This window comes from Nerophis lumbriciformis, linkage group LG16 (genome assembly GCF_033978685.3).
Source record: "Nerophis lumbriciformis linkage group LG16, RoL_Nlum_v2.1, whole genome shotgun sequence".
NCBI lineage: Eukaryota > Metazoa > Chordata > Actinopteri > Syngnathiformes > Syngnathidae > Nerophis > Nerophis lumbriciformis.
Window position 1 is genome coordinate 7,234,599 of NC_084563.2, and position 13,393 is coordinate 7,247,991.

General features: G+C 37.1%; 1 protein-coding gene across 1 annotated transcript in view; it reads right to left on the reverse strand.

Annotated features, from left to right (window-relative positions):
* sparc (secreted protein, acidic, cysteine-rich (osteonectin)) overlaps window positions 1-13,393 on the reverse strand; it is a 28,537-nt gene that overhangs the window by 5,235 nt on the left and 9,909 nt on the right. Inside the window, exons 4-7 of the mRNA XM_061976563.1 lie at window positions 11,081-11,177; window positions 8,993-9,114; window positions 8,808-8,928; window positions 1,879-2,012 (exon numbers count right to left, since the gene is read on the reverse strand). Coding sequence (XP_061832547.1) covers window positions 1,879-2,012; window positions 8,808-8,928; window positions 8,993-9,114; window positions 11,081-11,177 — 474 coding nt within the window. The remainder of the gene's footprint in view (window positions 1-1,878; window positions 2,013-8,807; window positions 8,929-8,992; window positions 9,115-11,080; window positions 11,178-13,393) is intronic.

The following is a 13,393-nucleotide window of genomic DNA, read 5'->3' on the forward strand; positions in this document are numbered from 1 at the left end:
GTTACTTTTAGTCTTTGAGTGGATGAACACAAGTACCGAGTAGGTACCAACTAAGTACCAAGTACCAAGTAGGTACCAAGTAAGTACTGTACTGCTGAGATCCTTCCAAGTGTCTAACTGACTTGTTACTTCTAGTCTTTGACTGGATGAACACAAGTGCCGAGTAGGTACCAAGTAAGTACTAACTGTACTGTACTGCTGAGATCCTCCAAGTGTCTAACTGACTTGTTACTTTTAGTCTTTGACTGGATGAACACAAAACACAAGTACCAAGTAGGTACCAATTAAGTACCAAGTAAGTACTAAGTCAGTATTGTACTTGCAGAGATCCTTCCAAGTGTCTGACTTGTTACTTCTAATCTTTGAGTGGATGAACACAAGTACCAAGTAGGTACCAAGTAAGTACTAAGTACCAAGTAGGTACCAAGTAAGTACCAAGTAAGTACTAACTGTACTGTACTGCTGAGATCCTTCCAAGTGTCTAACTGACTTGTGACTTTTAGTCTTTGACTGGATGAACACAAGTACCAAGTAAGTACCAAATACAAAGTAAGTACTGTACTGCTGAGATCCTTCCAAGTGTCTAACTGACTTGTTACTTCTAGTCTTTGACTGGATGAACACAAGTACCAAGTAGGTACCAAGTAAGTACCAAATAAGTACCAAGTAAGTACTGTACTGCTGAGATCCTTCCAAGTGTCTAACTGACTTGTTACTTCTAGTCTTTGACTGGATGAACACAAGTACCAAGTAGGTACCAAGTAAGTACCAAATAAGTACCAAGTAAGTAGTGTACTGCTGAGATCCTTCCAAGTGTCTAACTGACTTGTTACTTCTAGTCTTTGAGTGGATGAACACAAGTACCAAGTAGGTACCAAGTAAGTACCAATTAAGTACCAAGTAAGTACCAAGTAAGTACTGTACTGCTGAGATCCTTCCAAGTGTCTGACTGACTTGTTACTTTTAGTCTTTGACTGGATGAACACAAGTACCGAGTAGGTACCAAGTAAGTACCAAGTACCAAGTAGGTACCAAGTAAGTACTGTACTGCTGAGATCCTTCCAAGTGTCTAAATTGACTTGTTACTTCTAGTCTTTGAGTGGATGAACACAAGTACCAAGTAGGTACCAAGTAAGTATCAATTAAGTACCAAGTACCAAGTAAGTACTGTACTGCTGAGATCCTTCCAAGTGTCTGACTGACTTGTTACTTTTAGTTTTTGACTGGATGAACACAAGTACCGAGTAGGGACCAAGTAAGTACCAAGTACCAAGTAGGTACCAAGTAAGTACTGTACTGCTGAGATCCTTCCAAGTGTCTAACTGACTTGTTACTTCTAGTCTTTGAGTGGATGAACACAAGTACCAAGTAGGTACCAAGTAAGTATCAATTAAGTACCAAGTACCAAGTAAGTACTGTACTGCTGAGATCCTTCCAAGTGTCTGACTGACTTGTTACTTTTAGTTTTTGACTGGATGAACACAAGTGCCAAGTAGGTACCAAGTAAGTACCAATTAAGTACCAAGTACCAAGCAAGTACCAAGTAAGTAGTGTACTGCTGAGATCCTTCCAAGTGTCTGACTGACTTGTTACTTTTAGTCTTTGACTGGATGAACACAAGTGCCAAGTAGGTACCAAGTAAGTACCAATTAAGTACCAAGTAAGTAGTGTACTGCTGAGATCCTTCCAAGTGTCTATCTGACTTGTTACTTCTAGTCTTTGACTGGATGAACACAAGTACCGAGTAGGTACCTACTAAGTACCAAGTACCAAGTAGGTACCAAGTAAGTACTGTACTGCTGAGATCCTTCCAAGTGTCTAACTGACTTGTTACTTTTAGTCTTTGAGTGGGAAAGTCAAGCTTGTAAAAATTCTCACCCTCAGCTTCTGCTTCTCAGACAGCAGGTTGTTGTCCTGGTCACGCTCGTACAAAGTCACCAGAACATTCTTCAGCCAGTCTCTCATGCGCAGAGGAAACTCTTTAAGCTCGTTATCCAGGCAGGGCTCAATGTCTGCAACACACACACAACTAATCATGACTTTTATTTTGGAGAAACAACAAACACACAACTAATGATGCCTTTTATTTTGGAGAAACAACAAACACACAACTAATGATGACTTTTATTTTGGAGAAACAACACACACACAACTAATAATGACTTTTATTTTGGAGTGAATTGTCAGAAGGTGACATGTTCTCCTGCCTGATCTCCACTTGAACCCTGCCAGCCTGCTGCTGACTCCACACTTCCTGCCAGCGGGCCAGTTTGAACACATCCTGTGTTGACTCCGCCCACCCAGCTGCTTGGTCACATGGTCCACCCCAAGTGGTGTGGTTCCAGAAAGTGAGCGTAAACAAAACATGTTTTGTCTTTTAGTCTTTTGTGTTTAAAAGTGTTTACTAAATGTTTAACTAAGTGTTTGACTAAGTTTTTGACTAAATGTTTAACTAAGTGTTAACTAAATGTTTAACTAAGTGTTTGACTAAATGTTTAACTAAGTGTTTGACTAAATGTTTAACTAAGTGTTTACTAAATGTTTAACCAAGTGTTTAACTAAGTGGTTCACTAAATGTTTAACTAAGTGTTTAACCAAATGTTTAACTAAATGTTTGACTAAATGTTTACCTAAATGTTCAACTAAATGTTTAACTAGTGTTTAACTAAGTGTTTAACTAAGTGTTTGACTAAATGTTTAACTAAGTGTTTAACCAAATGTTTAACTAAATGTTTGACTAAATGTTTACCTAAATGTTCAACTAAATGTTTAACTAGTGTTTAACTAAGTGTTTAACTAAGTGTTTGACTAAATGTTTAACTAAGTGTTTAACCAAGTGTTTAACTACGTGTTTAACCAAATGTTTAACTAAATGTTTGACTAAATGTTTAACTAAATGTTTGACTAAGCGGTTGACTAAGTGGTTGACAAAATGTTTGACTAAATGTTTAACTAAGTGTTAACTAAATGTTTAACTAAGTGTTTGACTAAATGTTTAACTAAGTGTTTACTAAATGTTTAACTAAGTGTTTGACTAAATGTTTAACTAAGTGTTTACTAAATGTTTAACTAAGTGTTTGACTAAATGTTTAACTAAGTGTTTACTAAATGTTTAACCAAGTGTTTAACCAAGTGTTTAACTAAGTGGTTCACTAAATGTTTAACTAAGTGTTTAACCAAATGTTTAACTAAATGTTTGACTAAATGTTTAACTTGTGTTTAACTAAGTGTTTAACTAAGTGTTTGACTAAATGTTTAACTAAGTGGTTCACTAAATGTTTAACTAAGTGTTTAACCAAATGTTTAACTAAATGTTTGACTAAATGTTTACCTAAATGTTCAACTAAATGTTTAACTAGTGTTTAACTAAGTGTTTAACTAAGTGTTTGACTAAATGTTTAACTAAGTGTTTAACCAAGTGTTTAACTACGTGTTTAACCAAATGTTTAACTAAATGTTTGACTAAATGTTTAACTAAATGTTTGACTAAGCGGTTGACTAAGTGGTTGACAAAATGTTTGACTAAATGGTTGACTAAATGTTTGACTAAGTGTTTAACTAAATGTTTGACTAAATGTTTGACTAAGTGTTTAACTAAATGTTTAACTAAATGTTTGACTAAATGTTTAACTAAGGGTTTGACTAAATGTTTAATTAAATGTTTGACTAAGTGTTTAACTAAATGTTTGACTAAATGTTTGACTAAGTGTTTAACTAAGTGTTTAACTAAATGTTTGACTAAATGTTTAACTAAGCGTTTAACTAAATGTTTGACTAAATGTTTAACTAAGTGTTTAACTAAATGTTTGACTAAATGTTTAACTAAATGTTTAACTAAATGTTTGACTAAGTGTTTGACTAAATGTTTAACTAAATGTTTGACTAAGTGTTTAACTAAGTGTTTAACTAAATGTTTAACTAAGTGTTTAACTAAATGTTTAACTAAGTGTTTAACTACATGTTTAACTAAATGTTTGGCGAAATGTTAACTAAGTGTTTAACTAAATGTTTAACTAAATGTTTGATGAAATGTTTAACTAAGTGTTTAACTAAGTGTTGAACTAAATGTTTAACTAAATGTTTGACTAAATGTTTAAATAAGTGTTTAACTACATGTTTAACTAAATGTTTGACTAAATGTTTAACTAAGTGTTTAACTAAATGTTTGACTAAATGTTTAACTAAATGTTTGACTAAATGTTTAACTGTTTAACTAAATGTTTAACTAAATGTTTGACTAAATGTTTAACTAAATGTTTAACTAAATGTTTGACTAAATGTTTAACTAAGTGTTTGACTAAATGTTTGATTAAATGTTTGACTAAGTGTTTAAGTGTTTGATGGATGATGGATGGGTGAATGGATAGATAGATATATGATAGGTGGGTGGATGGATAGATGATGATGGATGGATGGATGGATGATGATGGGTGGATTGATGATGATGGTGTTTACTAAATGTTTAACTAAGTGTTTGACTAAATGTTTAACTAAGTGTTTACTAAATGTTTAACTAAGTGTTTGACTAAATGTTTAACTAAATGTTTACTAAATGTTTAACTAAGTGTTTGACTAAATGTTTAACTAAGTGTTTACTAAATGTTTAACTAAGTGTTTGACTAAATGTTTAACTAAGTGTTTAACTAAGTGTTTAACCAAGTGTTTGACTAAGTGTTTAACTAAGTGGTTCACTAAATGTTTAACTAAGTGTTTAACCAAATGTTTAACTAAATGTTTGACTAAATGTTTAACTTGTGTTTAACTAAGTGTTTAACTAAGTGTTTGACTAAATGTTTAACTAAGTGTTTAACCAAGTGTTTGACTAAGTGTTTAACTAAGTGGTTCACTAAATGTTTAACTAAGTGTTTAACTAAATGTTTGACTAAATGTTTACCTAAATGTTTAACTAAATGTTTAACTAGTGTTTAACTAGTGTTTAACTAAGTGTTTAACTAAGTGTTTGACTAAATGTTTAACTAAGTGTTTAACCAAGTGTTTAACTAAGTGTTTAACCAAATGTTTAACTAAATGTTTGACTAAATGTTTAACTAAATGTTTGACTAAGTGGTTGACTAAGTGGTTGACTAAATGTTTGACTAAATGGTTGACTAAATGTTTGACTAAGTGGTTGACTAAATGTTTGACTAAATGTTTAAGTAAGTGTTTAACTAAATGTTTGACTAAATGTTTGACTAAGTGTTTGACTAAGTGGTTGACTAAATGTTTGACTAAATGTTTGACTAAGTGTTTAACTAAATGTTTAACTAAATGTTTGACTAAATGTTTAACTAAGTGTTTGACTAAGTGGTTGACTAAATGTTTGACTAAATGTTTAACTAAATGTTTAACTAAATGTTTGACTAATTGGTTGACTAAATGTTTGACTAAATGTTTGACTAAATGTTTAACTAAGTGTTTAACTAAATGTTTAACTAAATGTTTGACTAAATGTTTGACTAAGTGTTTAACTAAATGTTTAACTAAACGTTTGACTAAGTGTTTGACTAAATGTTTGACTAAATGTTTAACTAAATGTTTGACTAAGTGGTTGACTAAATGTTTGACTAAATGTTTAACTAAATGTTTAACTAAATGTTTGACTAAATGTTTAACTAAGTGTTTGACTAAGTGGTTGACTAAATGTTTGACTAAATGTTTAACTAAATGTTTGACTAAGTGGTTGACTAAATGTTTGACTAAATGTTTGACTAAGTGTTTAACTAAATGTTTGACTAAGTGTTTAACTAAATGTTTAACTAAATGTTAAACTAAGTGTTTAACTAAATGTTTGACTAAATGTTTAACTAAGTGTTTGACTAAGTGGTTGACTAAATGTTTGACTAAATATTTAACTAAATGTTTAACTAAGTGGTTGACTAAATGTTTGACTAAATGTTTAACTAAATGTTTGACTAAATGTTTGACTAAGTGTTTAACTAAATGTTTAACTAAATGTTTGACTAAATGTTTAACTAAGTGTTTAACTAAACGTTTAACTAATTGTTTAACTAAGAGTTTAACTAAATGTTTAACTAAATGTTTGACTAAATGTTTAACTAAATGTTTGACTAAATGTTTAACTAAATGTTTAACTAAATGTTTGACTACATGTTTAACTAAGTGTTTAACTAAGTGTTTAACTAAATGTTTGACTAAATGTTTAACTAAATGTTTAACTAAGTGTTTGACTAAATGTTTGACTAAATGTTAACTAAGTGTTTAACTAAGTGTTTAAGCGTTTGACTAAATGTTTGACTAAATGTTTGACTAAATGTTAACTAAGTGTTTAACTAAATGTTTGACTAAATGTTAACTAAGTGTTTAACTAAATGTTTAACTAAATGTTTGACTAAATGTTAACTAAGTGTTTAACTAAGTGTTTAACTAAGCGTTTGACTAAATGTTTAACTAAATGTTTGACTAAATGTTAACTAAGTGTTTAACTAAGTGTTTAACTAAGCGTTTGACTAAGCGTTTAACTAAATGTTTGACTAAATGTTTAAATAAATGTTTGACCAAATGTTTAAGTAAATGTTTAAGTAAATGTTTAACTAAGTGTTTGACTAAATGTTTGACTAAATGTTTAACTAAATGTTTAGCTAAATGTTTACCTAAATGTTTGACTAAATGTTAACTAAGTGTTTAACTAAGTGTTTGACTAAATGTTTAACTAAATGTTTAACTAAGTGTTTAACTAAATGTTTGACTAAATGTTAACTAAGTGTTTAACTAAGCGTTTGACTAAATGTTTGACTAAATGTTTTACTAAATGTTTACCTAAGTGTTTAGCTAAATGTTTACCTAAATGTTTGACTAAATGTTAACTAAGTGTTTAACTAAGTGTTTGACTAAATGTTTAACTAAATGTTTAACTAAGTGTTTAACTAAATGTTTAACTAAATGTTTGACTAAATGTTAACTAAGTGTTTAACTAAGCGTTTGACTAAATGTTTAACTAAATGTTTGACTAAATGTTAACTAAGTGTTTAACTAAGTGTTTAACTAAATGTTTGACTAAATGTTTGACTAAATGTTAACTAAGTGTTTAACTAAATGTTTAACTAAATATTTGACTAAATGTTAACTAAGTGTTTAACTAAGTGTTTAACTAAGCGTTTGACTAAATGTTTGACTAAATGTTAGACTAAGTGTTTAACTAAGCGTTAGACTAAATTTTTAACTAAATGTTTAACTAAATGTTTAACTAAATGTTTGACTAAATGTTAACAAAGTGTTTAACTAAGCGTTTGACTAAATGTTTAACTAAATGTTTGACTAAATGTTTAAATAAATGTTTGACCAAATGTTTAAGTAAATGTTTAACTAAATGTTTAACTAAATGTTTGACTAAATGTTAACTAAGTGTTTAAGTGTTTGACTAAATGTTTAACTAAATGTTTGACTAAATGTTTAAATAAATGTTTGACCAAATGTTTAAGTAAATGTTTAACTAAATGTTAACTAAGTGTTTAAGTGTTTGACTAAATGTTTAACTAAATGTTTGACTAAATGTTTAAATAAATGTTTGACCAAATGTTTAAGTAAATGTTTAACTAAATGTTTAACTAAATGTTTGACAAAATGTTAACTAAGTGTTTAACTAAATGTTTGACTAAATGTTTGACTAAATGTTAACTAAGTGTTTAACTAAATGTTTAATTAAATATTTGACTAAATGTTAACTAAGTGTTTAACTAAGTGTTTAACTAAGCGTTTGACTAAATGTTTAACTAAATGTTTGACTAAATGTTTAAATAAATGTTTGACTAAATGTTTAACTAAGTGTTTAACTAAATGTTTAAGTAAATGTTTAACTAAATGTTTGACTAAATGTTTGACTACCGGTAAATGTTTAACTAAATGTTTAAGTAAATGTTTGACTAAATGTTAACTAAGTGTTTAAGTGTTTGATGGATGATGGATGGGTGGATGGATGATGGAATGGATAGGTGGATGGAATGGGTGAATGGATGATTAGATGGGTGAGTGGATGGATGGATGATGGATGGGTGAATGGATAGATAGATGTATGATAGGTGGGTGGATGAATGGATGGATGATGGATGGATGGATGATGATGGGTGGATGGATGGATAGATGATGATGGATGGGTGGATGGATGGATGGATGATGATGATGGATGGGTGGATGGATGGGTGGTTGGGTGGTGGATGGATGGGTGATGATGGATGGGTGGTGGATGGATGGATGGGTGGTGGATGGATAGATGATGATGGATGGATAGATGATGATGGATGGGTGGATGGATGATGATGATGGATGGGTGGATGGATGGATGATGATGATGGATGGGTGGATGGATGGGTGGATGGGTGGTGGATGGATAGATGATGATGGATGGGTGGATGGATGGATGATGATGATGGATGGGTGGATGGATGGATGATGATGATGGATGGGTGGATGGGTGGTGGATGGATAGATGATGATGGATGGGTGGATGGATGATGATGATGGATGGGTGGATGGATGGATGATGATGATGGATGGGTGGATGGATGGGTGGTTGGGTGGTGGATGGATGGATGATGGATGGATGGATGACGATGGATGGATGGGTGATGATGGATGGGTGGTGGATGGATAGATGATGATGGATGGATGATGGATGGATGCATGCTATTAGCATAAATGCTAGATCATCCTATGCTAAGAATGCACAGGTGTGTGTGTGTGTTACTCAGAAGATGAGCATGCTGAGTGGAAAGAAGACATGGAAGTAGGAGGTGAAAAGCAAGGTGTGTCTTCATAAAGGTATGATCCTCCATCACACCTGGCCAGCTCACCTTTGCAGGGCCCGATGTAGTCCAGGTGCAGCTTGTGGCCCTTCTTGGTGCCCTCCAGCGTGCACTTGGTGGCAAAGAAGTGGCAGGAAGTGTCGTAGGTTTTGTTGTCTGTGCCACAAACCTGCACAGGAGCACAGCAGTCAGACTTTTATTGTGAAAGGCTGGCAGGAAGTGGGCGGACTCACGTGCTGAAACTGTCCCTCTGCGGGTGTGCAGGTGGAGGCGTCCTGGCACACACATATGGGTGTGTTGCTGTCGTCCACCTCACACACCTTGCCCTTCTTGCACTGGTGCTGCTGGCACAGGTCTGTCACACACACACACACACACACACACACACACACACACACACACACACACACACACGTTAATGAGGATGTCATTGCACGCTGTCAGCGGGACTCCTCATACTGTATGTGGACACACCTCCTCACTCGGCCTGGCTGTGCTAATCGTTAGCTTGTGCTTGTGCTCTTTCCCTGTATCACCTCCTCTCTCCCCCGGTCTCACCTCCCTCTCCCGGTCTCACCTCCTCTCTCCCCCAGTCTCACCTCATCTCTCCTCTGGTCTCCCCTCCTCTCTCCCCTGGTCTCACCTCCTCTCTCCCCCGGTCTCACCTCCTCCCGCCCCCGGTCTCACCTGCTCTCTCCCCCGGTCTCACCTCCTCTCTCCCCCGGTCTCACGTCCCCCCACCCCCGGTCTCACCTCCTCTCTCCCCCAGTCTCACCTCATCTCTCCCCCCGTCTCACCTCATCTCTTCCCCGGTCTCCCCACCTCTCTCCCCGTCTCACCTCCTCTCTCCCCCGGTCTCACCTCCTCCCTCCCTTGGTCTCACCTCCTCCCTCCCCCGGTCTCACCTCCTCTCTCCCCCGGTCTCCCCTCCTCTTACCCCCGGTCTCCCCTCCTCTCTCCCCCTGTCTCACCTCCTACCTCCCTCGGTCTCACCTCCTCTCTCCCCCTGTCTCACCTCCTCTCTGCCCCTGTCTCACCTCCTCTCTGCCCCTGTCTCACCTCATCTCTTCCCCTGTCTCACCTCCTCTTTCCACCGGTCTCACCTCCTCTTTCCACCGGTCTCACCTCCTCTCTTCCACTGTCTCACCTCCTCTCTTCCCCTGTCTCACCTCCTCTCTCCTCTGGTCTCACCTCCTCTCTCCCTCGGTCTCACCTCCTCCCGCCCCCGGTCTCACCTCCTCTCTCCCCCGGTCTCACCTCATCTCTCCCCCGGTCTCACCTCCTCCCTCCCCCGGTCTCACCTCCTCTCTCCCTCGGTCTCACCTCCTCTCTCCCCCGGTCTCACCTCATCTCTCCCCCGGTCTCACCTCATCTTTTCCCCTGTCTCACCTCCTCTCTCCCTCGGTCTCACCTCCTCCCTCCCCCGGTCTCACCTCCTCCCTCCCCCTGTCTCACCTCCTCTCTCCCCCGGTCTCACCTCATCTCTCCCCCGGTCTCACCTCATCTCTCCTCCGGTCTCACCTCATCTCTTCCCCTGTCTCACCTCCTCTTTCCACCGGTCTCACCTCCTCTCTGCCCCTGTCTCACCTCCTCTCTCCCCCGGTCTCACCTCCGCTCTCCTCTGGTCTCACCTCCTCTCTCCCCCGGTCTCATCTCCTCTCTTCCCTGGTCTCACCTCCTCTCTTTCCATGTCTCACCTCCTCTCTCCTCTGGTCTCACCTCCTCTCTCCCCCGGTCTCATCTCCTCTCTTCCCCGGTCTCACCTCCTCTCTTTCCCTGTCTCACCTCCTCTCTTTCCCTGTTTCACCTCCTCTCTTTCCCTGTTTCACCTTCTCTCTCTCCTGGTCTCACGTCCTCCCTCTCCTGGTCTCACCTCCTTTCTTTCCCTGTCTCACCTCCTCCCTCTCCTAGTTTTCACCTCCTCCCTCCCCTGGTCTCACCTCCTCCTTCCCCCGGTCTCACCTCCTCCTTCTCCCAGTCTCACCGCCTCCCTCCCCCGGTCTCACCTCCTCTCTTTCCATGTCTCACCTCCTCTCTCTCCTGGTCTCACGTCCTCCCTCTCCTGGTCTCACCGCCTCCCTCCCCCGGTCTCACCTCCTCTCTTTCCCTGTCTCACCTCCTCCCTCTCCTGGTCTCATCTCCTCCCTCCCACCTCAGAGTGCTAGTTGATTACAGAAGGGAGGAGCCATGGCAGTAGTCACATGACACCTCAATGTTGTCGCAGGGAAACGAGCGTCTTTGTGTTATGAATTGTCTTGTTGGTAATAACACGTGTGTGTGTGTGTGTGTGTGTGTGTGTGTGTGTGTGTGTGTGCACTCACCCTCGGCAACGTCGTCTTCAACATCTTCTTCGACCTCGATGGCCTCGTCAAACTCTCCAATCTCCACCTGCACGGGGTTGGCCCCGACCTCCACCTCCTGTGAGACGCAGAGGGTCAAAGGTCAGACTGCCAGTGGGGATTACACTCCCACTAAGGAATGTTCCAAGGGGAGTTTCGCTGGGGACAACAAAGAAGCTTTTATTGCTGAGGGCTGAGCTCAAACTGGACCACTTCCAGAAGGTTCCTCCCTGGCACAGTGGCAGCAAAATGGCCAGCGTTAGGGAGTATGTGTGAAGGCAACACTCACACTATGATGTCTGGCAACCACTTTTAGAAGCCAACACTCACACTATGATGTCTGGCAACCACCTTTAGAAGTCAACACTCACACTATGATGTCTGGCAACCACCTTTAGAAGTCAACACTCACACTATGATGTATGGCAACCATCTTTAAAAGCCAACACTCACACTATGATGTATGGCAACCATCTTTAAAAGCCAACACTCACACTATGATGTCTGGCAACCATCTTTAAAAGCCAACACTCACACTATGATGTCTGGCAACCACCTTTAAAAGTCAACACTCTCCCTGTGATGTCTGGCAACCACCTTTAGAAGCCAACACTCACACTATGATGTCTGGCAACCATCTTTAAAAGCCAACACTCACACTATGATGTCTGGCAACCATCTTTAAAAGCCAACACTCACACTATGATGTCTGGCAACCACCTTTAAAAGTCAACACTCTCCCTGTGATGTCTGGCAACCACCTTTAGAAGCCAACACTCACACTATGATGTCTGGCAACCACCTTTAGAAGCCAACACTCACACTATGATGTCTGGCAACCACATTTAAAAGCCAACACTCACACTATGATGTCTGGCAACCATCTTTAAAAGCCAACACTCACACTATGATGTCTGGCAACCACCTTTAAAAGTCAACACTCTCCCTGTGATGTCTGGCAACCACCTTTAGAAGCCAACACTCACACTATGATGTCTGGCAACCACCTTTAGAAGCAAACACTCACACTATGATGTCTGGCAACCACATTTAAAAGCCAACACTCACACTATGATGTCTGGCAACCATCTTTAAAAGCCAACACTCACACTATGATGTCTGGCAACCACCTTTAGAAGCCAACACTCTCACTGTGATGTCTGGCAACCACATTTAGAAGCCAACACTCACACTATGATGTCTGGCAACCACCTTTGGAAGGCAACACTCACACTATGATGTCTGGCAACCGCCTCTAGAAGCCGACACCCACACCGTAGATGTCTGGCAACCACCACCTCTAGGTTAGACTTGATATGACTTATGTTGTAGTTTTATAACTTTATGTTGTTGTTTTTTAATTTTATGTTGTTGTTTTATAACTTTATGTTGTTGTGTTGTGGTTGTATGTTGTTGTTTTATAACTTTATGTTGTTGTTTTTTGGCTTATGTTGTTGTATTTTAACTTTAGTTTATTGTGTTGTAGCTTTATTTTATTGTGTTTTAGCTTTATGTTGATGTGTTTCATAACACTATGTAGTTGTTTTATAACTTGATGTTATTGTTTTATAACTTTATGTTGTTGTTTTAAACTTGATGTTGTTGTTTTAAACTTGATGTTGTTGTTTTTAACTTGATGTTGTTGTTTTATAACTTGATGTTGTTGTTTTATAACTATTTTGTTGTTTTATAACTTTATGTTTGTGTTTTATAACTTTATGTTTGTGTTTTATAACTTTATGTTGTTGTTTTATAACTTTATGTTGTTTTTTATAACTTTATGTTGTTTTTTATAACTTTATGTTGTTTTTTATAACTTTATGTTGTTGTTTTATAACTTTATGTTGTTGTTTTATAACTATGTTGTTGTTTTATAACTTTATGTTTGTGTTTTATAACTTTATGTTGTTTTATAACTTTATGTGGTTGTTTTATAACTTTATGTGGTTGTTTTATAACTTTATGTGGTTGTTTTATAACTTTGTTGTTGTTTTATAACTTTATGTTGTTGTTTTATAACTTTATGTTGTTGTTTTATAACTTTATGTGGTTGTTTTATAACTTTGTTGTTGTTTTATAACTTTATGTTGTTGTTTTATAACGTTATGGTGTTGTTTTTAACTTTATGTTGTTGTTTATAACTATGTTGTTGCTTTCTAACTTTATGTTTGTGTTTTATAACTTTATGTTTGTGTTTTATAACTTTATGTTTGTGTTTTATAACTTTATGTTGTTGTTTTATAACTTCATGTTGTTGTTTTATAACTTTATATTGTTGTTTTATAACTTTATGTT